The 26,209-nt window shown below is 39.2% G+C and overlaps 1 protein-coding gene and 1 long non-coding RNA gene across 6 annotated transcripts in view; one reads left to right on the forward strand and one right to left on the reverse strand.

The window, feature by feature from the left end:
- Nucleotides 1-740: 740 nt before the first annotated feature.
- Nucleotides 741-26,209, forward strand: part of NFIA (nuclear factor I A) — a 384,448-nt gene continuing 358,979 nt past the window's right edge. For 2 of the 5 annotated variants that reach the window (XM_017961995.3, XM_017961998.3), the window contains exons 1-2: nucleotides 5,861-6,422; nucleotides 11,788-12,319. In XM_017961995.3, coding sequence (XP_017817484.1) covers nucleotides 6,396-6,422; nucleotides 11,788-12,319 — 559 coding nt within the window. In that variant the 5' untranslated portion in view covers nucleotides 5,861-6,395. Of the gene's footprint in view, nucleotides 1,235-5,551; nucleotides 5,656-5,860; nucleotides 6,423-11,787; nucleotides 12,320-26,209 lie in introns of those variants that run through there. The other 3 variants (XM_017962000.3, XM_017961996.3, XM_017961993.3) reach the window with 3 other exon arrangements.
- LOC103885620 lies at nucleotides 1,113-4,806 on the reverse strand. The gene is made up of 2 exons (XR_001905565.3): nucleotides 4,594-4,806; nucleotides 1,113-4,235 (listed from the first exon to the last, which is right to left on the reverse strand). It is a non-coding gene; the product is annotated as an uncharacterized LOC103885620 (long non-coding RNA).

Raw genomic sequence — 26,209 nt, forward strand, 5'->3', positions numbered from 1 at the left:
ATTATCTTTTAAAACCCCCCTTTTAAATGTCAAAACTCTTCAGCTCTTCTCTTAGGGGAGTAGGAAGGGGAGGGGTCTCCTTTAATTTTGTGGAACCTAGGTTTTGTAAGGATATTGACAAATTAGATGCTCGGCAATTAAATTAGAATTTCACCGTATCTCCTGCCTTAAAAGAACAGCTTTATTCTTGAGGGAGCCCACCTAACAATTTTATGTTCAGTCATCTGCAGAGAATAGAGCCACTGTCTTTTTCTTTCCTAACCTAGGGTAGAAGCTTTATTTCACTGCAAGTTCCCTGTGACATTTTGCACTCTCTTGATTTAATGCACCAAAGAGGATCTTTAGCTCTTGGTCTACACCAGTGCAAATAAAGGTTAAATCTCTCACTAACCATCATGAACTAGCCTAATAACTCACGAGAGGCCCTGGAAAAAGAAACCAAGAAAGCAGGTGTGCAGACTTGATTAAAACGTGCAAAACCCGCACAACCGCAGGCAAAGGTACTTTATCCTCACGTTTGCCCAGTACCGGCTGCGAGGTCCGCAGGCAGGGGAACTTGTACTGCGCCAAAAGCACGATTCCGAGAGCCGGGCCTAGTAACACAGGGGCTTTTCTTCAGAACGGTGTCCAGACCGGAGCTTGCGCCGAATGTAGGGGCTCCTATTGGCCACGCGCCGTAGGGGAGGAGACGACTGGCGGGGAGGGAGACTGGAGGAGGGGAGAAGGGGGCAAGGCCTTTTCCCTGCCCCCTCCCGGCCCCCTCCACCGGCTGCCGCCGGTGCCTCGTGCGTGGTTACTATGCAAATTGCAGCGATTGCGGAAATAAACAAGGGGGTAGGGAGAGAAGAGAGGGACTGCCGAATCGATTGCAACTTCTGCAAAGTCTCGTACAATCCAAAGCACGCAAGGCAAAACCAGAGAGAATCTGAGAACCAGCCAGCCCGGGTTGGATCGCTTTCAAAAGAGAGCGAGCGAGCGAGCGAGAGACAGTGAGAGAGGGAGAGAGCGCGCCTTGCAATTGCAAAAGCCTTCTGATTTGGAGTTAAAAAAAAAAAAAAATTCTCCAAGAAGCCTGCAATTGGCCAACAGCTTTTTAAAAAATCTCTTCCGGGTTTTCAACGGTTCCAAGTTTATTTAGATATATTTTTTTTAATGCAAAAAAAAGGGGACAACAAATGAAGCAATTCGTCTGAGCATTTTAAAGTTTCTCACGTACTCTTTTTACATTGCAATGGTACGTGGTACATCTTAAACTTTCTATTTTGCATTTATATGATATGCGTTTTATAAACAATAATGGTAGAATGATTTTGTTTAATGGCTAAGACTAAAATTTCTCTAGCTCGCATATGCACTTAAGTGATTGCTGGGTAAATGTCTATTGTGATGGTTTTGTTTTAAAGATGTAGCTTTGTTGATGGTGTTTTTGCTATGTGCATCAGAGACCGGGTTTTCTTTTTCTTTTTTTTTTTTTTTCGGGATTTGAAAAAATTGCTGAGCTTGACAGATTTTTTTTCCTCCTAGCGCTTGCTCGGTTCCAGAAAGGGGTGGGGGGAAATCCTGTACGTGCTCTGTTCTGTAAAAGACGTCTGGCCTCAGCAGTCAACCTAACCCGAAAAGAAATGTCTGGACCCGGAGAATAATTGACGATTTGATCCTCTAATCAATGGGACAACATGGGAGATTGACAAAAGCTTTATCCAATCATAAGAAAGCTTGGGTGTACAATAGTTCTCAATAGCCAGAGGGGGCGGGGCAGAGGAGATCTGAAGTTCTCTGTAGCTCTGAAGGGGATGGTGTGGTTCAAGCTGTCAAAGCTACAAGCGCTTCCGGATTTAGCAAGTACAATAGGAAAGAGTTTTCGCGTTTAAGAAAAAAAAAAACTGATCGGGGGAGTTTGCATGAATCGTGTGCCTTCTTCCTTGTCTTTTGGAAAAAGAAACATTCTGCTAGAGAAATAACTTTGCATTAGATATTAACTTTGCATTAGCTATTATTTTTAAACTCAGGGAAGTTGGTAACTTGTGGAATGTGAAGTTCAACTTTAAGAAACGTGTAGCTTAAATCTTGCTTGAATTGTGGGACTGTAGTGAGCTTTGGGAAGTTAACATATTGCGTATTCAGCATTACAAAACTTCTTACTCTGATTATCTTAGAAGCTTTGGCATTTCAAGTACTTTGAAATTAATAAGTAAACCTCTCTTCTTGAACTCTAAACAACAGTTTTAAAGGAGAAAATGTTTCACATGTGGACTAGCAGCTGTCTTACACACTTGAAATGAGGGGAGTGTTTTTTCTTGGCTGTTCTTGAATTCTGCTTTTTAAGTATATGGTCAGTAGGAAATAGGACATTAAGACTGGCCAAGTTCACATTTCTTCTTGTTACTACAACAACCCCCATGGAGGGTGTGAGTATGGAAGATCGCTGACTTGCTGTTAGTTGGAGTCTGGCCTCTTGGACAAGTGCTTGATACAAATCCAGTGGAAACCAACTGCAGTAGCTTGTCTTGGAGACAGTAACTGGCAGCCTCTGACTAAAATATCTCCATCTCCTCTCTGAGCAGTGTAGACACCTAATTCTGTTGGGAAGTGAATGGAAAATAATATGGGCTCTTTCCCTTCTTTGGATTAAATTCCCATCGAGCTATTTCCCAAGGCTTTAGGCCTTCCAGTCAAATCTGGCTTGGAAATTTGATGTAAGAATTCACTTGGATACTCACTTCAGCAACATGATTCAATTTAGGATTATATGCACATAAGAAAAATCTGCACAGAAGTGACCAGCAGGTCAAAAACCAGAGAAGAAAAAATGTTGAAAAATGCCAGTTAATAGTGTTGGTAAGAACTACAGAGTTATGGTGTTGTCACTTATGAATCCCAGTTCTATCTTCACTGCTTTGGGTATCAAAATCTAAATCATATTAATAAGATCTCCCTATTAAGTAACCTCCAAAATGAGAGCTATTTGAGATGTACATATAAGTGAAACCTTATTGACGTAATTTATATATCTAAGAGGATTTCACTAAAGCTGGCAAGGTAACGTTTCTGCAAATAAAACACAGTAAATGCAAGGCTGGGCTCTGTGCCAGGAAGAATATGGATAGCAGAGAGCATGACAGGAGCCTCCTTTGCGCAGAGACAATCCCATTTCAAGGCAGCCTCCTACCACTTGCAAAATAAATGATTGGAGTGGTTATTTCCAATAAGGGGTTTATCCTTCCTAACAATGGGGTCATTTATATGATTGCAGTAAACTAGTTTCCATACTTCACCTGCGTTTCCTCCACTGCTCTCTCTACTATCCTTTCTTTCTTCCCTCCTCCATCCCTGCTCTCTCTCAAGTGCCTTAGTATCTTTGTGAACTCTGGACAAGGATTTACTTTTGCAACTTGGGGAGAGGGTTGGAAATGTTTTTTACCCCCAGTCTGCCCTTTGAGGAACATCTGTTTCTTTGTGCGTGTGTTTAAATTTATGCCTGTTGGAGAGAAAGTTACCAGAAGCCTTTCTGTAACTGTAACTCTTCTACTGTATTTTTCTCAGTCTTGTTTCCAAAGGCTGTAGTTGGAACTGTGCTTTGTAGTGTTTCCCCCGCCTCCCCCCCTCCCTCCGCGGGGGAGAGAGCGGGAGCTGGCGGAGATAGGAGAGAAAGCAGGAGCGGATGTGAAGGGCTTTGGTGCTGAACTTGGATCCAGCCCTTGCCTAGAGGGCGCAAACAATCGTCCCATATCCAAAAGTCTTACGAAGGGCGCCAAAAGTTACTTAAGATAATATTGCTAACCGCAGAAAGCTGGAAATCGCGGGCACATCCACTGCTGCACAAAAGAAGTTTTTAAAGTAGAAATATCAGCATTAAATTACTTCCCCCATTTTTTTTTTTTAAAAACAGGGCGATGTGCCAGTCCTTTTTTAAAAAAAAAAAATCTTTTTTTTTTTCCTTGAGACTCGAAAGTAAGAATCTTTGCCGTTTTGAAAAGAGGCAGATGTGAAGTCTATCTTTTAATACACCAAAAGAAAGATTTTAATCTGCTCTGGAAGAGAGCTTCCCGAGTACACACTCTGAACAATAACTTCTCACTGTGCCTCAGTTACATGTTGGGACCGTCAGCCAGAAACTTCTATCGAGGAAACTTGGAGCGCATTGAAGTTATAGATCCCAGCAAAGGTTCTCGTGGCCAGGGATGTTGTCTCTGTAACACAGCTTGGCTTTTAGGACATTCCTCCCCTACTGAAATCTGAGAGGAACCAAGGAAAAGCAGTGGGTTAAGTTTGGGAAAATGGACTCTCTCATTAAAGGCTGAAATCATTATTTCTCATCACTCCTTAGTAAATAATCTTGAGAGATTTCCAAGGATGTTCAGGAGGGAGGGTGGGGGAGAGAATGGTTCTTGAGCATTCGGGACTTATTTTGGCAATAAAGTAACTAAAGTACAAGCATAAAATAACTTTAGACAGATGCAGAATTATTTCAGAGGTTCTCTTTTGCTCTTTCTCCAGTACAGTATTTCCTGCTCCTTGCTTTAAAAAGAAGTCTGAATGAGAGTGAGTGGCCTTAACACATCACTCACCCTCACTTGTTAACACATCACTTACCCTCACTTTCCTACAGGAATGTCCTCTCTTTAGAGACTCTGTGGCTGTGTCACCTCCACCGAAGGGCAGATTCCCCTGTGTGCCAGTGTCTTTCAACATGATACCCACCTCTCTCCTTTTGGAATTTTGAGAAGGGTTGTCAAATGCAGCATTTTGCAAACCATCATGAGGAAGAGAAGTAAAATAAGGGATGGGGGCTTAGAAGAGGCAGATATACTTCCCCCCCACCTCCGAGAGAGGAGAGCCTAGACAGAAAATATGAAGTTAAAAAAAAAAAAAAAAAAAAAAACTGGAAAAGCAGGCTTACTGGCAACTTGCCAAACCCTAAAAACCACCCCCCTTTTCTGCCAAAACAATACTTTAGCAAACCTAAAATAATTGCAGGAAGCTCTTTTCCATTTTAAGAACTATCACCTGGGGGAGGGAAAAAAGGGATTCTTAAAAGGCACCCTTCCAGAGGTGTCCCAGAAACTGGGACGGTAATGACAGCCTATGTCCAGTTCTGGGCACGCGTCTGTGGATCAGAATATCTCCCTTCCCTAAGGGGACATCCCTTTCACAGATTTTTTTCCTCCTAAAAAGATGTCACAGCTAAACCACTGTTGTTTCTGAACGTGATAGAACTTTTTCTATGGCGTCTGTGTTCAAACCCACTAGTTTCACAGTCCTGGGAGGGAGAATGCTCATTAATCTCCGCCTTCCTTTCTCCAGACCCCCGCCCCCCAAATCCGGTGAATCTTCTGTGGGCACTGATTCCTCACCACCCCCGCTTCTGAATGCCACAGGACCGAAGCTGCACAAAGTTTGCAGGATTGTGTGCATAATTACCTCTGCCGACGAATCTATTCCCACAGAAAGCTTCGCTGGAGAGATTACAATGCTTTGAGCCTTACCGCATTTCAGTGGGGGAAAAAAAAGTTACCTAGGAGGTCTGATTTTTCCAAAGAAATTTGCATACATGCAAATGTGCCGCCCGGCCTCCTCCTCGGTTCTCTACGTGCCCACGCGGTGGCCCGGGGGGTGCGGGGCAACCTGGCAAAGTTGCCCAAGTCCTCCACCGAGGTCCGCGGAGGTCTGCGGCGGGGGTGGGGGGATGGGGACGAGGAAAAGTAGTTTTGTTTGCTTAAGCACATCCTGTGGCAGCCTATAGCTGCCCGGGAGTACAGACTGTAACTGCTCCTCACTGCGTTACCCAGTAATGCGCTGATCGGGGGAGGGGGGCGGGGGGGGCCGGGGAGCGAGCGGGAGAGCCAGCGAGCGAGCGAGCGAGCGAGGAGCGAGCCACGGAGAGAGCCGGGGAGCGAGCGAGCCAGCCAGCGAGCGCGAGCGGCCGCGGAGGCTCGGGACCCGGCTGGCCGCGCGGCGCCGCAGCCGCCCCCTCCCCCACACCCCCTCCCCCCCGCGGCGGCGGCGCGAGCGGGCGGCGGCTGTGCGGTGCGGTGCAGAGCGAAGGCGGAGGCGGGCGCGCGGGCAGCTCGCGGGCACCCGGCCGGGCCGGCGCGGGAGCGGGAAAGGGTGCGCTATGCCTTTAACGCCCGCGTACAGTAGGCATGTATAGTGGAGTGTAGGGAAACTCTAGGCGGGGTTAAAGTTCAGCTCATGGAGCGGCAATAGCGCTGGCTGGCTGCAGTTGAGCCGAGTTGGAAATGTGAACGCAAGAAGCAGGCTTGATTTTTTTTTCTCCCCCCTTCTCTCTCTCTCTCTCTCTTCCTCTCTCCCTCTTTCTCCTCTCTCACCCACACTCACGCACACCTCCAAACCGCACACCCAGACGCACACGCATACCCCAGCGCCCGGCAGTTATGTATTCTCCGCTCTGTCTCACCCAGGTAAGCTGCGGCGTGGATGCGGAGGGCTGGGGGGCCGGGGCGCCGGGGGCAGGGCTGGGGCTGGGTTGGGGGGTACCGGGGCCGTCCCGCCGGCCAGGCCCGGGGAGTGCGTCTCGGTGTGTGCCTGTGTCTGCGCGTGTTTCTGTGTGTGTGCGCGCGTGTGCCCGCGGGTGGGGGGGGGATCCCGCTTTAAGAAAGTAACTTTGTTTCCATGCGGGTGCATTCCTCTTGCACGGCCATTTGTGTGGGCACATGGCTAATGGCGCCCTCTTATTAATGCGTTAATTAATATCGGGGCGACGGACTGCGGAACGGCGGTGTTTTCGGACACCCCGCACGTGTTTCGGCGGGGTTGCAGTCCATGACACGCTAAAATCTGGCTCAGCGTTTCTGCTGCCGGGAGCAGGAATCCCGTAGTTCTGCGGCGCCCGGGAGGGGGCCGCCGACGGAGCCCACCGCACACCCCGCACGCTCGGGCCGGCTGCAGTCCTCGGGTGCGGGGAGACCTCGGGTGCCTGCGCCCAACGGCCCGCTCCCCGGAGCCCGCGCTGCCGCAGCCCCCCACCGCCTCCCCGAACTCTTACTTTTGTTTATTGTTTGTCAGCCTTCGGGGTCCGGCCGCGGGAAGGACGCGGGCTGCCGTCCCAGCCCCGGTCCGGACAGCGCCCCTCCGACGCGGGCAGGCGGCGGCGAGCCCTCGGCGGAGCGGGGCTGCGTGGACGCGCGTTCCCCCGCGCCGGCCGGGTGGAGCCTGCGTCCTCGCCGCGCGCGGGTGGTTCGCTCGCTCTCTCGGAGTGAAAGTTTCGGGGCAGAGACAAGCCCACGCTGTGCAGGGCGGCGAGCGCCGGAGGCCGCGGGCCGCGGGCCGGGTAGCGCCGGGCAGAGTTGGGCTCCCAGCAGTGAGCCGGAGCGGCGGCCCGGGCCGGACGCGACTCCCCCCGCCGCCACCACCACCACCGCCACCACCGCCACCGCCGCCACCGCGCGACTCCGGCCGCTCCGCGCGCAGGACTAGGGCAACTTTTCCTCTCCGACTCAACTCAGAGCGTGGGGCTCTCGCGCCCCAACGCCTCTCCTTTCCGTGCCCTCCTGTCCATCCCTCCCTTGTCTACCCACCCCCAGGCAAAATATTGCTGCTTCGAGACTTCAAATCCGGTCCACTTTGAATATATTATTTGTTTTCCTTGACTAAAAGGCATGAAGTCAAAGTGGTTTTGCGCTTTTTTTTTTTTTTTAAGTGTGAGCTTTCATATTGCTTTGGTACATTGCGATCTGACCATTAATCACCTACATGAAGTTATATGCTTCACATAAAATGTTTATTCATCTCTCCCTTAAAAAAAAACTACCACTTCTTGCCTTCATTTAGTGGGAGATAACGGTTTAACCGGAATAGTTTCTGGAAGGCTAAAAAGTATCAGTAGTTTTCGCTCTCTAGATTCTGGATTTATTTCCCACATGACATCCCTTCTTATTGCAATATCTAACAGTAATAATACCGGGTATTTGATCTCAGAAGACTCTTAAACGCATCTTTTATGTTGAAATGGTCTGTTTGGGATTTAGGCCTTGCATTAATAATGGATAGCTGTTACTTTTAGTTATTGTAAAAGTTTTTTTTTTTTTTTTTTTTTTTTCTTCACTAACAAACTTCCAAAGTGCCTATTTTAGTAACTTGTGGAAGTATGGAATGAAACTTTTCCAACCACTTCTGGCAAGGTTCACAATTGCATATGGATAAGATGCAAAGTGTAAGATAATTTGAATGAATTACGGACTATAGTGAAAATGCTGAGATTCGAAGGCTGAAGTTCTAGCTGGCAGAAGTTTGCAACGCACAGAACTTGTAGATAATACCAGCGAGATGCAATAGAGGGAAAGGACCCTAACAGATACATTAGTGTCTTCTCAATTGAGCTCTGAAAAGATAAATTTATATTTGGGAATGGTGCATATATGAGGGCACCTGTATATCCATGCAGGCCCAGAGCACAGTCAGGTATTTAACAAAGTTGGCTTCTCTTGGTTCATGAGCTATTATCACATTAAGAAAGTTTTTTTTTCTTTTTTCTTTTTTTTTTTCGGCTTACATATTTAGCAGCGTTGATTGATGCATTCACTAGGCCTTCTTCTGGAAACACCACTAAGAGAAATGCTTATTTAGTGTAACAGTTTGTAAAGAAAATGTACAATAAATAGCGAATGAGGACTCATATTTTATGGGTTCTTCTTTTAAACATTTATTTACAATTTAACTTGCTGGAATAGTTATAATGCTTTAGAGCCAGTTTTAGGGAGAAAAACTTCGGTAGTTTATTGCTTATTAAAAAAAATGCAGTAAGCACAGTGATAAAAGTACTCTAAATGAAATAATAAACTCCATTTAACTTGTAGGCAATTTAAAAAAACTTTACCAAGAAAAACCTAGACATCTTATTTTAATCAAATATGGGCATATAATAACCAAATCAGGTACTGTCCATATAATGATAACCCAGCAGAAATTTGTAGGTGAACCTTTAAAAAAAGTGGTTTCCAGAAATATCAGCATTCAGTGGTTCTTAAACTTGGCTCACTTTCAAACAGATCAATGTTTAAGATGCTGATTCAAAGTAATACCACTTTTGAAACAGGTTTTCAGGTTTGTTTTTATTGGTGGCCTATAACTTTCTCACTGAGTACATATGTAAAATGTTCTTTTTTTTCTCTTGAATGTTATGAAATAGTACGTAGCTTATAGCGATATGTTCAGCAACATGAATTATAAGGGCATACTACTTTTTTTTTTTAAAACTAATCATTTATGCTGTCCCTGGACATTTCCTGCAAGCTAATGATAGTCTTTAGTTTTGATATTCTGGAATATTTTAAATTATGACTTGAGAAAGATACATTAGAAAAAATTAATACTTTAATTGTGCATATGAGTAAAGTTATACAAAATATTGTGGACTTTCACTGGCAGGTTCTTAACCTTTGGGGAGTAATACATTGTAAATACTTTTGATGCAAAATTAGGGACTTAGGTTATTCTTAATGACTAGTTGACATAGTTGTTTAAGGATTTTTATGATGAGATATATGGGCATTTGGTTGGCAGGTAAACAGAATCTTGTTGAACACAAATGCATGCAGTTTGCAGTTTTTTTGAAAAGCATATTTGGAGTATCTTCAAACACTTAAAATGCCATATTAAAATGTTTATTTTAAATGCTTATTATCATTAATCAAACTTTTAAATAAGATAGCGTTTTGACATAGATATGAATTGTTTGGAGCTAAGTTATCCTTTGCATTATAAAATGGATAATGCAAACTTTAAAATGAAATCCTCCTTTTGATGAAAGCTCACTTTGTAGTTTAAGGTAGAGTCCAGGAGTTTTTTGCATAATACAACGGAGTCTTGGTCCCTAGCATGTCTTGTATATATAAGAAAATCAGTCAATGTGAAGTTCTGTTTCAAACCTAAAATTTATGTATTTTAGAGCATTTCAAGGATGAGCTCAGAATTTAGTCACGTTTAGATGCTTTGTGGTTTGGCATATACCTTTGCAGATAAACTGTGACTTACCCCCCATGCCTCTCACCTAAAGTGTGAGAATAAGAGATATTCTCAAACATCAGAAATTTAAAAAATGTTAATGGTTTATGGCAAAGAATAATCATTCCTGTATTTTTTTCTATTCTCTCTCTACTTAAAGAATGCACACGTGTTATGAAAGCTGACTACTTCTCTTTTGGATTCTTTTATTGAAAAAGAGCAGTTTTGAAAGCTAAACTTGAAACATAGAGCCTGAAATTTGTGCAGAGAGGGAAAAAAGTCAGTTATTGAAGTGATTTATTACGTATTATATTACTATATACTTACTTTTAAAAACTGAGTCATATAGAGTGTTTAAATGATTATAATTTGCTAAGTTTTTAAACAACACGATTATTAAATATTTTACCAATTTCACCTTATCAGTTCACATTTGAACATTTAAAAATTTAGTAATTGCGTTAATAATAATATTCTGGACATTACTGCTACTTGTGCCTTGAAAGTATATATTTAGTTAGATATAACAAACTGAGAAAGAATGCGTTTTATAATATTTGTCCTACACCGTTTAGCAAAAAGTCATCGAATCTCTCTTTGGTTTCTAATCCTCATTTATTTGAAGGTAATCTATGTTTTGGAGAGGGGGGTTATGTGGCAGAGAGAAGTTATGTAACAGTGTGGATTAGTTAATCAAAAGTTAGATGTACTCCGAAAGCTTTGTGGAGGTTACTGTTTAATTTTTTTAAAAATATATTTATATTTCCTAAGAAAATGTCATGTATAAGGATCAAACATTTTAAGCAAAACAGGAAGAAACATTTAAATATTTGAAATTCAATTTTTTTTTTCAATTTTAAGAGGCATCTATGAGGGTTTTCCTGGCATCTTGTAAATATTGAAAATACCAGGTTCTGTTTCCCTATGAGAAAAGTCCTGAAATAGTATTTGCAAAAATTAAATAATCTATTTTTTAGGCATGATTATTACTGAAAGCATTTCACAGTCATATTAGTAAATTAAATGTATTCATGTACGCTTTTCTTTGTTTTGTTTTTTCTTTTTCTTCTCCCTTTTTGTTTCATTCCCATAGTATTAGCCATTATGTCTTGGGCATAGATCTTTTATTTTAGCCTAATAAATGTCAAATTCATCCCTTCTTTTGTATACGAACCTGCCAAATTTTTGCTGGTTTTTGACTAAAATAAAATATATGTGATTATAATATTTAAAAGGGGGAATTTAGAGAGTAGCAAAATGAGTAGGAAGTATATCAGAATCTACATGCAATATTTTTAGAGGGAAAGCCTTTGTTTTCATTGATTGTAGAGATGATTTTTGCTCCTAGACTTCCATAAACATTGACTGGCATCTAAATGTTTAGGATTTGCCAATCTGGCGGCCGGGCCCTGGCTGTACTACAAGTGGTGAGGTCAAGGCTGGGACAAAATTAGATATGCCTTCCTTGAAATAGGGTTAAGATTATACATTGTTATAAGCATTTAGATAAACTTCACTTACTATCTAAAGGATGGGGAGCTAGGCCCGACAGTAGCAGCTGGTGTACCCTCGTGAACATATTAAAACAGTTTTTTAATTTTTAGCAATTTTTTAAATTTCCGATCATAAGAAATGATACTGATAGTTTTCTCTCCCACCTTCCCAGACTTCCCATAGGATCCTATGTATGATTTTGGTAACAGAATGCTCTAATCAAATTTCAAGTGAAATGAGGAATTTCTTTCTTAAGGTGACCCGCTGAAGAAAAGTTGTTTTCTTTTGTTTTCATTCTACTTATATTTTTGTTTTTGTTCATTTTCCTAGGATGAATTTCATCCTTTCATCGAAGCACTTCTGCCCCACGTCCGAGCCTTTGCCTACACATGGTTCAACCTGCAGGCCCGAAAACGAAAATACTTCAAAAAACATGAAAAGCGTATGTCAAAAGAAGAAGAGAGAGCCGTGAAGGATGAATTGCTAAGTGAAAAACCAGAGGTCAAGCAGAAGTGGGCATCTCGACTTCTGGCAAAGTTACGGAAAGATATCCGACCCGAATATCGAGAGGATTTTGTTCTTACAGTTACAGGGAAAAAACCTCCATGTTGTGTTCTTTCCAACCCAGACCAGAAAGGCAAGATGCGAAGAATTGACTGCCTCCGCCAGGCAGATAAAGTCTGGAGGTTGGACCTTGTTATGGTGATTTTGTTTAAAGGTATTCCGCTGGAAAGTACTGATGGCGAGCGCCTTGTAAAGTCCCCACAATGCTCTAATCCAGGGCTCTGTGTCCAACCCCATCACATAGGGGTTTCTGTTAAGGAACTCGATTTATATTTGGCATACTTTGTGCATGCAGCAGGTAAGTGCGATGGTGAGAATTCCTTCCACTTTCTTGTGTGTGTTTCTTTCCTGATGGCCTCCGCGTTATGCCGGATCCTTCCTGAGCTCCCCAAGTTGCAGGCCACATGCATACATGAAGCCAGTACGGTTTCAAAGATTGAGAAACCAAAGTCTGAGGTGCCACCTTCATTCAGGTGGGAAAGCATAGCTTTGAGCGAATTCTCACTAAGTTCAGCTCTTTTGGTAAGTAGTGTTTTCAGAGGCGTTGGTAATCAGATATGTGATGTGTTTAAATCACATTTTTTGATGAGGGGGTGAGTGAAGCCTCGTGAAAACCCTTTTAATAAAGCGTATATTTTAACTGGCAAATGATCTAGTTTAAAAGCATTTATTTTGGTATTGAGGCAATATTTTTAGTTGGTTTTCTGCCGGGAGTGTTTTTAACCTACTGAGGCCTCTTGAACCCCTTGCCAATTAAGAAGTTGGAGGTAAGATTACTATCAAATTGCTGATCATTTAGGAAGGAAAAATAATCACATTAATACGCAGACTTAGTAGCTTTGTATTTTGGAATTCTTAGTGTTGTCTCAGATAGCTAAGGGAAACAAACCAGCTCTTTCAGTAATTGATGGAGAGGTTAATATTAAAAATAACCAACCTGTATAGTGCATGAGCACATTGAAAAATTGCAATTGATAATTGATGTAGTGAGTTGCTTTGATTTATTATAAAATTAAAAAATTTTTTTTTCAAGGCCTGTCTTACCTGTGCATGTTTCAGTATTTAGAATAGCACACAGGATGAAACTATTGAGGACTGGATAAAATAATGCGTTTTTACTTTGTTCCTTTCGTCTTGTTTTAGACAAAAGGCTCATTGTGCTATGTGAATGCTCAGGTCTTGTGTAACTTGTTGACTTTATATATGTACATATCGGTCTTGCTAGATTACCTTCATGGCAGTTACTTGAGCCAGATGGAAGAGAGTGAGTTGTGGAATCCTACCAGTAGGTTGTTTTGGGGTTCAAATATTTATGGTTTTTTTTTTTTTTTTTTTTTACAAAGGAGAGATGTTACCTATAAAAACACTGCACTTTTCTTCAAAACATTTTTAGTTCTAAAAATGTTAGTGAGTTTTTAAAGAAGTCATCTGATAGCCTGTTCTCTATTATTTTTCTCAATATATGTTTTAGAAAGAGAACTTTTGTTATCCATCTGCCCTTACATAAGAAACTGGAAAAATTAGCTTTGCAAGCATGTCACATCATCATTTGCATTCTGTTGGCAGGGGATAGATGAGTATTTTAGAGGATGTGAGCTGTAAGTGTTTCAAATATTTGGGTTTTTGAAAATGTATACTTAATTATAAGAATTGCCTTTTGCTTTAGCCAATTCTGGGTAGCAAGAATGAAAAGTCAGCACCTCTCAAGTGACCTCTAAACAGGAATAAGTAGCCCTTTTTAAACCCACTCTTAACCCTAGTGTTGTTCATTTGTTTTGTTTACTGAAAAAGCAAAGTTAAAATTTAAAATGTACCTGCATAAAAAAGCACAGCAAAACGCAAAAAAAGTATAGGCGTTACAGGTGCTTTCAAGGAGCACTCTTTAAAATCTTGCTTTTACCTTTTAGATATTTAGAAAAATATAACCTATAAATTATCCTGAATAAATTGACCAGCATCGAAACTTGAAAGTGCCAACAGGTGATGCAGATCATGATGTGTGCTTCCATATAAGATAACATCAAAATGAAATACCTGTGAAGTTTTTGTCGGCGTAAGCAGTGTCCGTTCTAAGTTTTCGACTTACACGTTTCTCTGTATTTAAAGAAATGCAATCTTTTCGCTGTTCCCATTACATGCATTCTTTTTCGTCGTTGGTTTGTTACTGTGCTATTGCTCCCAATCCTTGAACTAACACAGTTGTTGGTTGTTGCAGTGCCTGAAGGGGTTATGTTGGTAAAACGACATTTAGAAGGTTACTTAGGAGAGTTAGCATCCTTATTGCTTATGAAAGATTTATTGACAGCAGCATAGATCAGACTACCCTTCGGTTTGGTTTTTCTGATGTATCCCAGAATCCCTTGTTATGCCTGAATGCCAGCCAAATGTTTGGCCATTGGTTTTCACGGGACCGCAGTAATGGCTGCTTCTCTGTGCACGCAACAGGAAGATTGTAAAAGAAAATATTAAGGGTCTTTTGTGTGAAAATATTTCAAATTTGATTTAAGAGATTTAGAGACCTGTTATTTGTGGAAGGGAAGCTGCCAATACAAATATGAGGTAGATCGGTCAAGTTACATACAACTGATTTGACAAGCATCTGTTATAATACTGAAGATTTGTAAACACTAAACAATGTTTTTACCTCCTTAAAAGTTTTGAGAACTTGCCAGTATTGGCAGGAGGCAGAGACTCTGAAACGTGCTTCAAGATACATGCCAAAACCATTGTGGCCTTTTCACCTATAATGCATTTTTTCTCACTCTTTCTTTTAAAATGTTGCATTTTTTTTTCCTTTCCAGAATGCCTTTTTTTCCCCCTAGATAGTCACAGAAATTAGATCTTCTTTTCCTTCTGAAATTTTTGTGTAGTAATTCTTGCTTTATGCGTCCACCTTTCCTTGGTAGGAAGTTGAAATCTCAGAACATGCATGTGAATACTAGAAGCAAATGCGGAATCAATCTTTTTTTTTTTTTTTTAAAGCAGAGGTGATTTATTCTAAGACTCATTGAGATGCTAAAATATAATACGTAAACTACATTCCAGTTTTTTCTGTCTAAAGCCAGTGGCATTAGAACTGTGAATTTTGTGGCTGGTAAACAGTAACAAATGTAATGAAATTGGAGTAATTTCATAAACCTGAGAATTTCATCTTGTTAAAAGAACAAAACCATTTTATGCCCTTAATTTGGTCTCAATTTGAGTTGTCCTTCCCATGTATCATATGACAACTTGGAGATATTATGGTGTTGTAGCAAATGGTTTTCTTTGTGAGTGTGTAACAGTAAAGCTAATTTATGACCAGTCTTTACCAGATGATCTGTATCAGAATCTACAATATACCCGGCACGTGGCAAGGTCACAATTTAAGTTGTTAAGGTCATAACCTTAGCCACCAGGCATTTGACCTTTTAGATAAAGTTAACCTTTGTTCATTAGTAGGCACTCAACCGAGAAGTTTCTGGAGAGTTTTTTTTTTTTTTTTAAACCACTTCTGTATAACTTCTGGTAATGTAATCAGATTCTAGAAAGATTGTCAGTCAAATTAGTTAGACTTTGTAAAAGGTTATACTCTTTAAGGACTCATTTCTTGGATAGAGGTAGGTTTCTATATTTAGGCCACAGAATGACAGTTTCACAATTTATATTTCATATTATTACCTGGTATGGGGTAGAATAAAAGCTCGGAGGCCGCTGTATGGGGACATTTAAAATCTAAAATTAAACAAATAAATTTATGTTTAATTCAACTAAGGCCTTTGCTAATTTTCAAGTGACATTAGGCCTAAAAGCTAACTCACAGTGAGCCATCTTCACTTTTTGCAGATGAGGAATTTTCTAACATTAGAAGTATTTTTAGCAGTCTTAAAATTCAGTTTGAAAGACTAATAAGTGACCACAATTTGTCAGGTAATTGCTTTAATTGTTAATTAGCCAGTGACAAAGCGAGTTGCTATTGTCCTAATGGCAGCAGTATGAGTACTTGTTAGTTTTAAGGTAGAAAGAGAACACTTTTGCATGGTAATCTTTTAGTGCAGTGGTTACTGATTGCTTCCATACTATCCCCGTTATTATCTTTACTTAATTTTGCTTGGATCAGGAATAGCAAAGATCCTTTCAGTCACTGAAGGAGCTGTTTCAGTGTCTCGGAGGCCTAGTACCTGTCCTATAAACCTACTCAGCAGTATTACTGATTACCACATTACCTGTACCATATTGTTCACTTAATTATGCTGACATGAATGCTCATTTCAAATTATTTAGATTCTTGTTACTTTTGCTCTGCTATACCTCATATTATTCCATTTCAGCCAAAGGAGAGCTACTCCCATTCAGGTGCATTTTAGTTTTATTTTGGCTTCGTGATTGCCATTCCTTCATATAGTAATAGAGAAAGGCGTGATATGCAGATAGACCAGATGGTCATGTTGACAGATTGAGAATTCACTTCCTACTGCTTCAGAGCAGGTGTAAGATTAGGAGTGTCTGTGTAGGGGCGTGTGTGTGCTTCGTGTGCATGTGTGTGCACATCCAGGCTGCACGGAGTGCTGTTTGAGCAATGGGAATGATTTCTTTTTTGAAATGCTAGTATTTTAAATACAGTGTAATTACACAGATAAGGTTTTCAGTGCATATAGAATATTGTAATTTTTATAAATAAATCACATTAGATTGTTACAGTTTATAACTTTATGCCAAATTAATTATGATAATTTCTTAATTTTTAGGTAACTTCCTACATTAGTTTGAGGCAACATTGCATGTCTAAAATATATTCAATATATTCTGTTAGCAGGTACACGTATGTGTGTTTACACTCAAATCCAGGACTATACATTTTTGTAACTAAATTTCTTCAGTAACTTAACTCCCTAGTAGAAAGTTGTGCAGTTAGTTCCTGTGATTTGCAATTATTAATAAGGTGTGTTTACAAAAACAAGGAGTAAAACTAATGTACAGTGATATTTAAATTAGGAGAGTAAGGATCACCCTATCAAACTCTAGCTCTAAGCTCAAGGTGGATTTTGTGACTGATTGAGCTATTGTAAATTATTGACATACGGCATATTTTTAGAAATTTTAATTTATCTTTTAATCAAAAAAGATAGCGGTAGCAGTCAACAAATTTGAGATAAATATTGCTTTTACATCTTTGAGTATTTTCTGTGTAACTTGAGGATAGTAACAATATCCTTTACCTAGAGAACAAAATCCTTTTTCTAGAATGCAATGAAAAAGATGGTAGTTCTGAGGCAGAGGGTGTACAGGAATAGGGAGAAATAGTTGTTCTGGAGTAAACCTTTGAATGGAAGTCAGTTCATTTATGGCTAAGAGGTAGAGTGTGTTGGTAAGAAAATTTCCCAGTGCTGCTGGCTTGGATTTTCCTTGTCTTCTTTTCCACTCAGTGATGAATAGCATTAATTTAAACCTATTTAAGGCTAGTGTGGGAGAAACCACAGCCTTTGTTGTGGTCACTGCTGTACACAGTAGGACTGGGTGTTTCATTTGGTTAAGGCCTCAAGCTACTTCCAGAGGACACTGAACAGCCTGTCGGCATTTTAAATCTTGCACAGAAGCAGCAACAATTCTAATTGCTCACAAATGTCAATATAGATTTTTGAAACCAATTTTGAGGATTAGACTAGACGAAAAAACGTAAAATGCAGATTGAGTTCAGTGAATGTGCTAAACACTGATTTGTTACCATTTTAGTAATAATTTTCCCGTGGTTATTTAAGGGTTAGAGCTTGCTTTTAAATATATTATAAATTGTAAATCCATGGGGTTTGAGTAAGGGAAGGAAGAAATCAGGTGGAGGAGGAAGAGAATGAATGAACTCGTATGCTTTGTTAAAGAGAAACATAAAACCCTGAACTGAATCACAAATGGAGATACCGTAAAAGTATTTTGGTTTAAGTAATGACTGTAAAGCGATCTTGGGCAGTGAGCTATCAAGTAGAGAATTTTATAATTTGTCTTCCCACAATTTTTTGCACAGCTTTTTTCAGACTAAGACACTCTTTGGGGCTTTGGGAGTTTTTAGGAAAAAGTTTTGTAAAAATTCTTTTTAGAATTTAGGAGTCCAGTTAGAGACATCATTGCACACTTACAGATCAGAAAAGGAGCATGGAGATGTTTATTCTTTTTACTGTTTTGCTTTCTAAGGTGGCAGTTCAGAATATTGTCAAGTTTTTGGCTCTTTCCCAGTAGGCAACTGTAAGATACTCATTATTGATCCAAACTTTTGTGTTCCTGAACTTAACAGAATCCTCTAGTTGCTGCTTAGACAGAAATGACTTTTTTCCTTAGATTTTCCCCAAAATATTAGAAAACAATTCATCATGTTTTGTTATAATTCCACAGCGTAAAGCATATTTTATCTAATGGAATTAGTCCTCCCATTAGTGTTCTAGTTAAATAAACATGGCTTATGAAGTGAAGAAATAAGTCCAACAAGTGACAAGTTGCGGCAACTCTGAAGCAGAAGATATTTTTGCTTTTCTGTTTGTAAAACAAGCTAAATAAGATAAGACTGAGAAAAAGAAGTTCATTTGTGTTATATATTTTGGCAAATCTTGGTCTTCTTTAAAATGTTGCTAACCCTAAAACAAGAAATGATGAGAATAATTATGATAACTAGAGATTGAAGTGGAATAACGGTAATGTTCTTTGAGAACTTTAAACTTACTTCTTTTCATGTCTTTCAAATACTTCCCTAGTGGTAGATATTTTGGACCTAGATCAATTGGGAGTAGAGAAAAGGAGATGGAAGGAAGGAAGGGAAATAACTTTTATTGAATGTCTGTTCTGCAGCAGGCACTGAGTAAGGTTTGTCATAGTCATATATTGTAGCTTGCTGTCTCTTTCATAGCAGTATTATGAATTAGTAATGCACTCTCTATTTGAACGGATGAGGATAGAATCTTCAGAGTGGCCAGGTTACATGTCTAGAGCAAGATTCAAACCCAGGTCTTCTAATTTCAAATCTTATGCTCTTCAACAATTCAAATTCATTTTATATCCTTCTTTATATCTTATTGTTTAGGGTTGGATGTCATTTTAATGGTATCACACACCTGTCTTGAATCAAAGGGAAAATAAAAAGGCAAAATCCAAACCTTTCCTGTGGAGATATTTCAATGTAAATTTTAGATGTGAGCCACAGAATGAGGCCCCACTTGATAGAGAGAGAAATGATGTTACCCTAGTCAGTGTTAGGGTCAAAATCTGGAATGATTTGTTCTTTCTTGTTTTTATAATGTTGAAATTTAGTGAACAGAAGCATTATGACACAGGTTTAAGATTTTTTGTTGTTGTTAAGACAAAGTTAAACTAATTGGTTCTAGATACTTTGGGAAAGCTTTGTGTATTAAACTAAGCATTATTTTAATAAACTAAATTGCATGTAATTTTTACTATGCAGATTTTTGTACATAGTTTTATATGCACAAGACATAATATATATTTCTAATTTCCCCTGTGCATTACACATATATATTTACAGAGAGAGAAATATATATATATATATTTTTCTAACTTCCCCTAATGATTAGATTTTAAATTGTAAAATTCACTTTGCTCTGAAAAAATCCTTTTGTTATGGCTGTGTGTTTAATTATTTAAAATAAAGCAAAAATCATGTTTGGAAAAAGAATGGAATTTTATTAGTTTAAAATTAAAAAATTAAAATAGGAAGGAAAAAAATTAAAGATGGATATGTTTCATTTTCATGCCCTTAAATTAGTGAGGGTTTTTTTTTTTTTTTTTTGGTGTTGTTTTTTTTTGAGATGGCGTTTAGCCCTTGTTGCCCAGGCTGGAGTGCAATGGTGCGATTTTGGCTCACCACAGTCTCCGCCTCCCGGGTTCAAACGATTCTCCTGTTTCAGCCTCCTGAGTAGCTGCAATTATAGGCATGAGCCCCCACACCCAGCTAATTTTATATTTTTAGTGGAGATGGGGTTTCTCCATGTTGGTCAGGCTGGTCTCGAACTCCTGACCTCAGGTGTTCCACCCACCTCAACCTACCAAAGTGTGGGGATTACAGGTGTGAGCCACCTTGCCCAGCCATGAGATTTGTTTCTAACTCTTTAAACTTAGTCAAGATTAGTTCTTTTTTTTTTTTTTGAAGTGGAGTCTTGCTCTGTCACCCAGACTGGAGTGCAATGGCACGATCTCGGCTCACTGCAACCTCTGCCTCCTGGATTCAAGAGATTCTCCTGCCTCAGCCTCATGAGTAGCTGAGATTACAGGCTCCCGCCACCACGCCCAGCCAATTTTTGTATGTTTAGTGGAGATGGGGTTTCACCATGTTGGTTAGGCTGGTCTCGAACTGACCTCGTGATCCTCCCACCTCAGCTTCTCAAAGTGCTAGGATTACAGGCATGAACCACTGCACCCGGCGACAAGATTAGTTCTTAATGACTTCAGTGCAGAAACTCAAAGCCTCACTCAATGTAATTGTTATAATTGTAAATAGAAAAAGACTAATAAGTATAATTTATACTATATTAATTCATTATACATATTCTTTTAAGGTTTAATTTAAAAATAAGCTGCTGAACTGAACTTAACAGCAAAGAAAATAAAATAACTTTCTTTTTAAGAAATATTAATGAATCTTAAAGTTAGGGTTGTGTAGCATCAGTTATGCTAGAAAGGGAAAACTGATTGTGAGGCATGTGAAGAAAAGTGATTAAATTGGTTAAAAAAAAAAAAAAAGGACTCATATCCCATTGTCAGCTGTATCCAGTTCCATACTGTATGTATTTTTATGTCTCTGGTAAGTGCTTATGGTGGTCCTGAATAACTTGTGAGTTTCCAGACATAGACAGTTCTCAGAGCATGTGTATTCATATAAATTTTTAAATGGCTATTGCTGCAGTGCTCTACAGGTTAAAAAAAGTGAGGCGAAATTAAAACATTTAAAAAATACTGTACTATTTAAAAATTTGTATGAATGTCTGTGTAGCAGCTGCCATTTTCAGGCTGTCTTTGTTGCTATGGTTTGGTTGATTTTATTTCCTTTTGTAATTTTGCCAGCCAGTGATTGGGTAGTACATTACATTCATGCTGTTGGAGAAGATGTATCTGTGGTGAGTCAGATAGCTTGATCTGAGTAGTAATTTTTAGTAGGGAAAGGTGTTTGTCAGCGGGTAATAGAAACTGTAGTGTTACATTATCAATCTTCATTTAATTTTCAAATTTAGAGACATATTACTTAATATCAGAAATTCAGAACCATCTCTTTTGCGTTGATATGTGCTTGCCTCTCTCCTTTTTTCCTGTCGAATGCACTTAGAATTCTGTGTAGTTTAATCTTAAAGGGATTAGTTATTTAATTTTAAACTCCTACATAAAATGAATATTGTACATACAGGGTCCCATCATTGTCACTTTCAAATATTCCATTGCCTTTCAAAGGAGCTGACATGACAAGTCCTTAGGTTGACAAATTCTCATCAACTTTTGTGAAAATGTTGGCTGCAGAAGGAGTAAAGTCAAAGGAGGGCCATAGACAGATGGCTCTCAGTGTTGAGATGACATCAAGCCCTTCTTCGTGGCATTTTTTAACATTCCAAATGAATGAGGGATGGAGATGCTTAAAGAGCTTACTATAGAATAAGTAATTAAGATATTGTGTATCTGCATGTAAACCCCTGTTGCATACTATTAAACAGAGCTGTGCAGGCTCACATATAATAGCAGACTAGCAATGACAATTGTAAATATCTTTTATGCTGAATGTAACTCATAAATAGTATTACACATTAAAATGTTGCTGATGGAAAACTGTATACCTGAGAGAACGTATTTTCAACATTAGGTAATTGAGAACTAACTATAAGTGGGTTACCAGTGTTTGAAATGAAGCAAAGATTCTAGATAAGAACTTGGCAAAAGCTTATTTGCATAAGAAATTTTGCATCTTTGTATGACTATGACAAGAATTTTTTGGATGGATGCACACCATACAAAAATTACTAAGTTACTGAAGTTTCTGATGGATTCATTTAGTTGGCTTTCCTCCCCCTCTTCTTTTAAATGGTAGAGGTTCTCTTTTGGAGAGTAGTTTCAAGTAACTTCTGAGAATGAAGTCTTTGTAAGGATGCTGTTCAACAGCGTAACTATTGTTGTGCATTCCTGTCAGGGAAAGATAGTCATTGCAGTACTTTTATTGTATGGCCTCTTAATATGTGACAAAGACTTTTATTAAGAATTCTTTTCTTAACATACTTTTAGAAGTCTCTCCTTTCGCCACATTCAATCAGTAACTACAGTTTAAAAAAATATTTAAATGAACTTTTATTGATTTCTTAGCTTACTAAGTATAGACAAAAATCTTATGTTTAAAGAAGGTTTTAAAATTAATATATTTTAGAGTTTCAGTAAAATAAAATGAGAACAAAAATTAACAAAAAAGTGCCATCTCATTGGATCAAGGGTATATAATAATACACACAGTTCTATATCTGTGTAACCATATATATATATGTGTGTGTGTGTATATATATACACATACAGTTCTTTGGAGAATGAGGATATTGCAGTCCGAAATGTTATGGTTGAAGAACTAATTGTTCTAAAGATATTTGCCCCTGGCCCCAGAAAAGACGACAGACATGCAAAATGGATAAATGTAATCCTTTGTACTTTTGCCACCTACATTTTTAAACTACAGTAACTCTGATTTCTCTAGAAAGGTCAGAGGTTTCAGACAGAAAGCTTTGTAATTCTTCAAAGAAAGACATTTTCAGTTTGGCTGTATAAAGACTGATTATGCATAGCTTTTTACTTTATGTGCAGTTGAATCTTGGAGGTGCTGGAGTGGGGTGGGGATGATGAATAAGGGAAGCTGTGTTTTGAGACATCAGAATTGGAGGGAAACAGACAGATTGGAGAGGAACATAGATTCATATTTTTGGGCTTTTTACTACCAAGGCACGCAGTGTAAAACTCAGGACAGAGCATCTTTAACTATTCATTTTGCTTTGTGATAGAGCTTTCGATTACCAGCTCTTTAAACGCTTTTGGTAATTCAAGGAGGTTGCCTATCTGGGTACCATTTCTTAGGATTTGCTTTGTTGGATTTTCTAAATTGTGGATATGAGTTTCTTTGGTTTTGCATGTTTTCTAATTTTTTTGGTCCTTTCACTTTTCCAAGTTTTGGAGAATTTTTCATGTTAGGTGGTGTTGAGGAAGTAGAGATTGTAGATGACCTTTGCCGTGGCTTACTCCTGTTATTTGGGAAATAGACGTTCAGAGAGCATCTCACTTGAGGCTACACCAACAGTAAGTGGCAAAGCCAGCATTTAAGCCAGCTCCCTTAGACTCCAGACTTTTGCCCTAAAACTACAATATTTAAATTATCTTTTCTTATGCGTTTTTAAATTAGCCCTTCATATAAACTTCAAATTTTAGGTAAGGGAGCTTTTATGGTTCCCTTTATGCCAGTAAGGAAGCAGCCAGAGAGGCTGAGTAACTTGTCCAGGGTTGTATGGTTAATAAGTGGTTAGGATTAGTAACTAGGTCAGACCCTTCTATGGCCTGTTTTTTTTTCTAAGATGTTCCCCAGTATGTTAGACTTGAAGCTTTGCTTCTGAATTGATGGATGGAGTGAAAAATATTCTCTGCAAATACATAAACACTCTGAAAGCCATTGTTTTCTCTGTTTAGAAAGTAGTTGAAAAAGTAGTGAGAAGCTAGAGCTTTTTCTTTTTTGGTTTTAGTTTCAGCTTCCTACCTTGAAGGAAACCTTAAGGCCCAAACTTTCATTTTTACATTTGAGGATTCTTAAGTCCATGCATCCCGGGAGCTATGGAGACGGGAACTTCTTGTGTGAGTTGGAGAGCAGTTGTAGACCGTTATCATTTCCATCAGGGCGGATGCTCTTTGGGTGGTGGTGGCATAGAAGATCTGTTTTGGTTACCTTTATTGACAAGCTCTACTATGTGATTGGCAGTTCAGTTCAGTAGATTGGTTTCCAGCACTTCTTAGGCACTGTGATAGATTCCAGAGATGCAAAACCAGAGAAAATAACTTAAAACAAGTCAGTGCTATCTCAGATATAATTTCCTCAGAAATCAAGATTTTAGAGCGTTTAATGTTTTTAAATTAGGGTTCTTTCAACTAATAGCCTGTGTGAAGTTTTTAAAACGCTTATAAAACATTTATGATGATGATTATTATTTTGAGACAGGGTCTTGCTCTGTTGCCTAGGCTGGAGTGCAGTGGTGCAGTCATAACTCACTGCTGCCTCAAACTTCTGGGCTCACAGAATCCTCCTACTTCAACCTCTTAAGTAGCTGGGACTAAAGGTGAATCCCACCACCCTGGGCTAACTTAAAAAATATTTTGTGGAGATGGAGTCTCACTACATTGCCCAGGCTGGTAGCTGAACTCCTAGCTTCCAGTGATCCTCCCACCTCAGCCTCTCAAAATGCTGAGATTCTAAATGTGAGCTGCTAAACCTGGCCTATATGAAGTTTTAAACATTTGTGGAACCAGTTGTTTACGTTGCTTTTTTATTTTTAACCATAAAATTGGTATATGTCAAGGAATTCTACCATTTGACTATATTTCTATTGTGTGAAATTTTTTGTTTTCTTACATCAAAAATATTTTTGTAAATGTAAAGAAAATTAAAGCCGACAGAAGATGGTGCAGGTGCTTTCTATTATTTAATAGTTCGCCTGGCTGGGCATGGTGGCTCATGCCTGTAATCCCAACACTTTGGGAGGCTGAGGCGGGCAGATCACCTGAGGTCGGGAGTTCGAGACCAGCCCGAACAAACATGGAGAAACCCCATCTCTACTAAAAATACGAAATTAGCTGGGTGTGGTGGTGCATGCCTGTGATCCCAGCTACTCAGGAGGCTGAGGCAAGAGAATCGCTTGAACCCGGGAGGCGGAGGTTGCAGTGAGCCGAGATCGCACCATTTGCACTCCACCCGGGGCAAAAAAAAGGAAAACCTTCCCAAAAAAAAAAAAAAAAAAAAAAAAAAAGTTCGCCACCATAGCATGTTTTCTCTAAAGAAGGCCTATTGTGCACAGAAAAGTTCTATTTTTTTTAAGGACATCTTTCTAGTAATGCTGAAATATAAAACAAATAGTGTTACAGGAAAATGAAACAGCAGGAGAACGAGAGAGTAGAAAACAGAAAGGAAGGGAAAACCTTGGAGAGCAGGCGGTAGTGAATTCATTTGGCAGTTCCTAAAACACAGCCAAGTTCCAGTAGCATAGCCACCGAAATTCCCTATTTTGCTCCCTCTTGGAAAAAAGTTAGCAGTCTCGAGACTTTTACACTGAAGTGGATTTTAAGTTGTCAGAAGTCTCAAGCTGATTTGTCTTTTTCTCTCTCTCTTATTAAAAGAAAACAGATACATATTACATTCAGACAGAAAGCATGTAATGGGTCTTATAAGTGTGAGCATGTGTTAGTGGATTAATGGGACAGTGTGTATGGATGGTGATAGAAAAGATGAGAGAACTATTGCTTGGCTGACATATGAAATAACAGCAAGAAAAATCTGGTGGCCCAATGTATATTGGATTTGTTGTTATTGTTCTTTGTTATATTTGCTGGTTGTTCAATCTGAAAGTGAAATCTGTTTCCCCATTCATTAATATGTGTGCTTTTCTTCGTATAGAGTAGAGAACAAATTATTTGTTCCATAATTATTTTTAAAAAGCAGAAAATGTGTTTGTAACATTTAAGAAATGGCATGGGATTGTCATAGAAACTCATTCTGAACACTGTAAATAAAAATGGTTGGGGATTAGTCACAGTAACATGTAGGACATCATGAAATTCAAGACAGATTTCTTTGTCTAACAGTAAGAGACATGAAGCAAACTTGATACAGTTCATGAGATATTAGCAGTTCAGTTCCTCCAGAGAAAGAGAAAACCACGTTGCTTCGTATTAAATAAGCCATCTGTATACAAATCTCACAATTTACTTGATGATTTTAGCAATATTTGATGTTTCCTTTCAGAATGTCTTATTTCCAAATAATGAAAGCTTAAAAAATTTGAAAATCTGTTTTTGCTTCTAAATCTTTAGAATCATATCCCTCCTTTTCAATCTTTCTGTTTTTGCTACTAAATATTTAGAATCATATCCCTCCTTTTCAATCTTTCTGTTTTTGCTACTAAATATTTAGAATCATATCCCTCCTTTTCATCTTTCT

Source organism: Papio anubis, chromosome 1, assembly GCF_008728515.1.
Source record: "Papio anubis isolate 15944 chromosome 1, Panubis1.0, whole genome shotgun sequence".
Taxonomy (NCBI): Eukaryota; Metazoa; Chordata; class Mammalia; order Primates; family Cercopithecidae; genus Papio; species Papio anubis.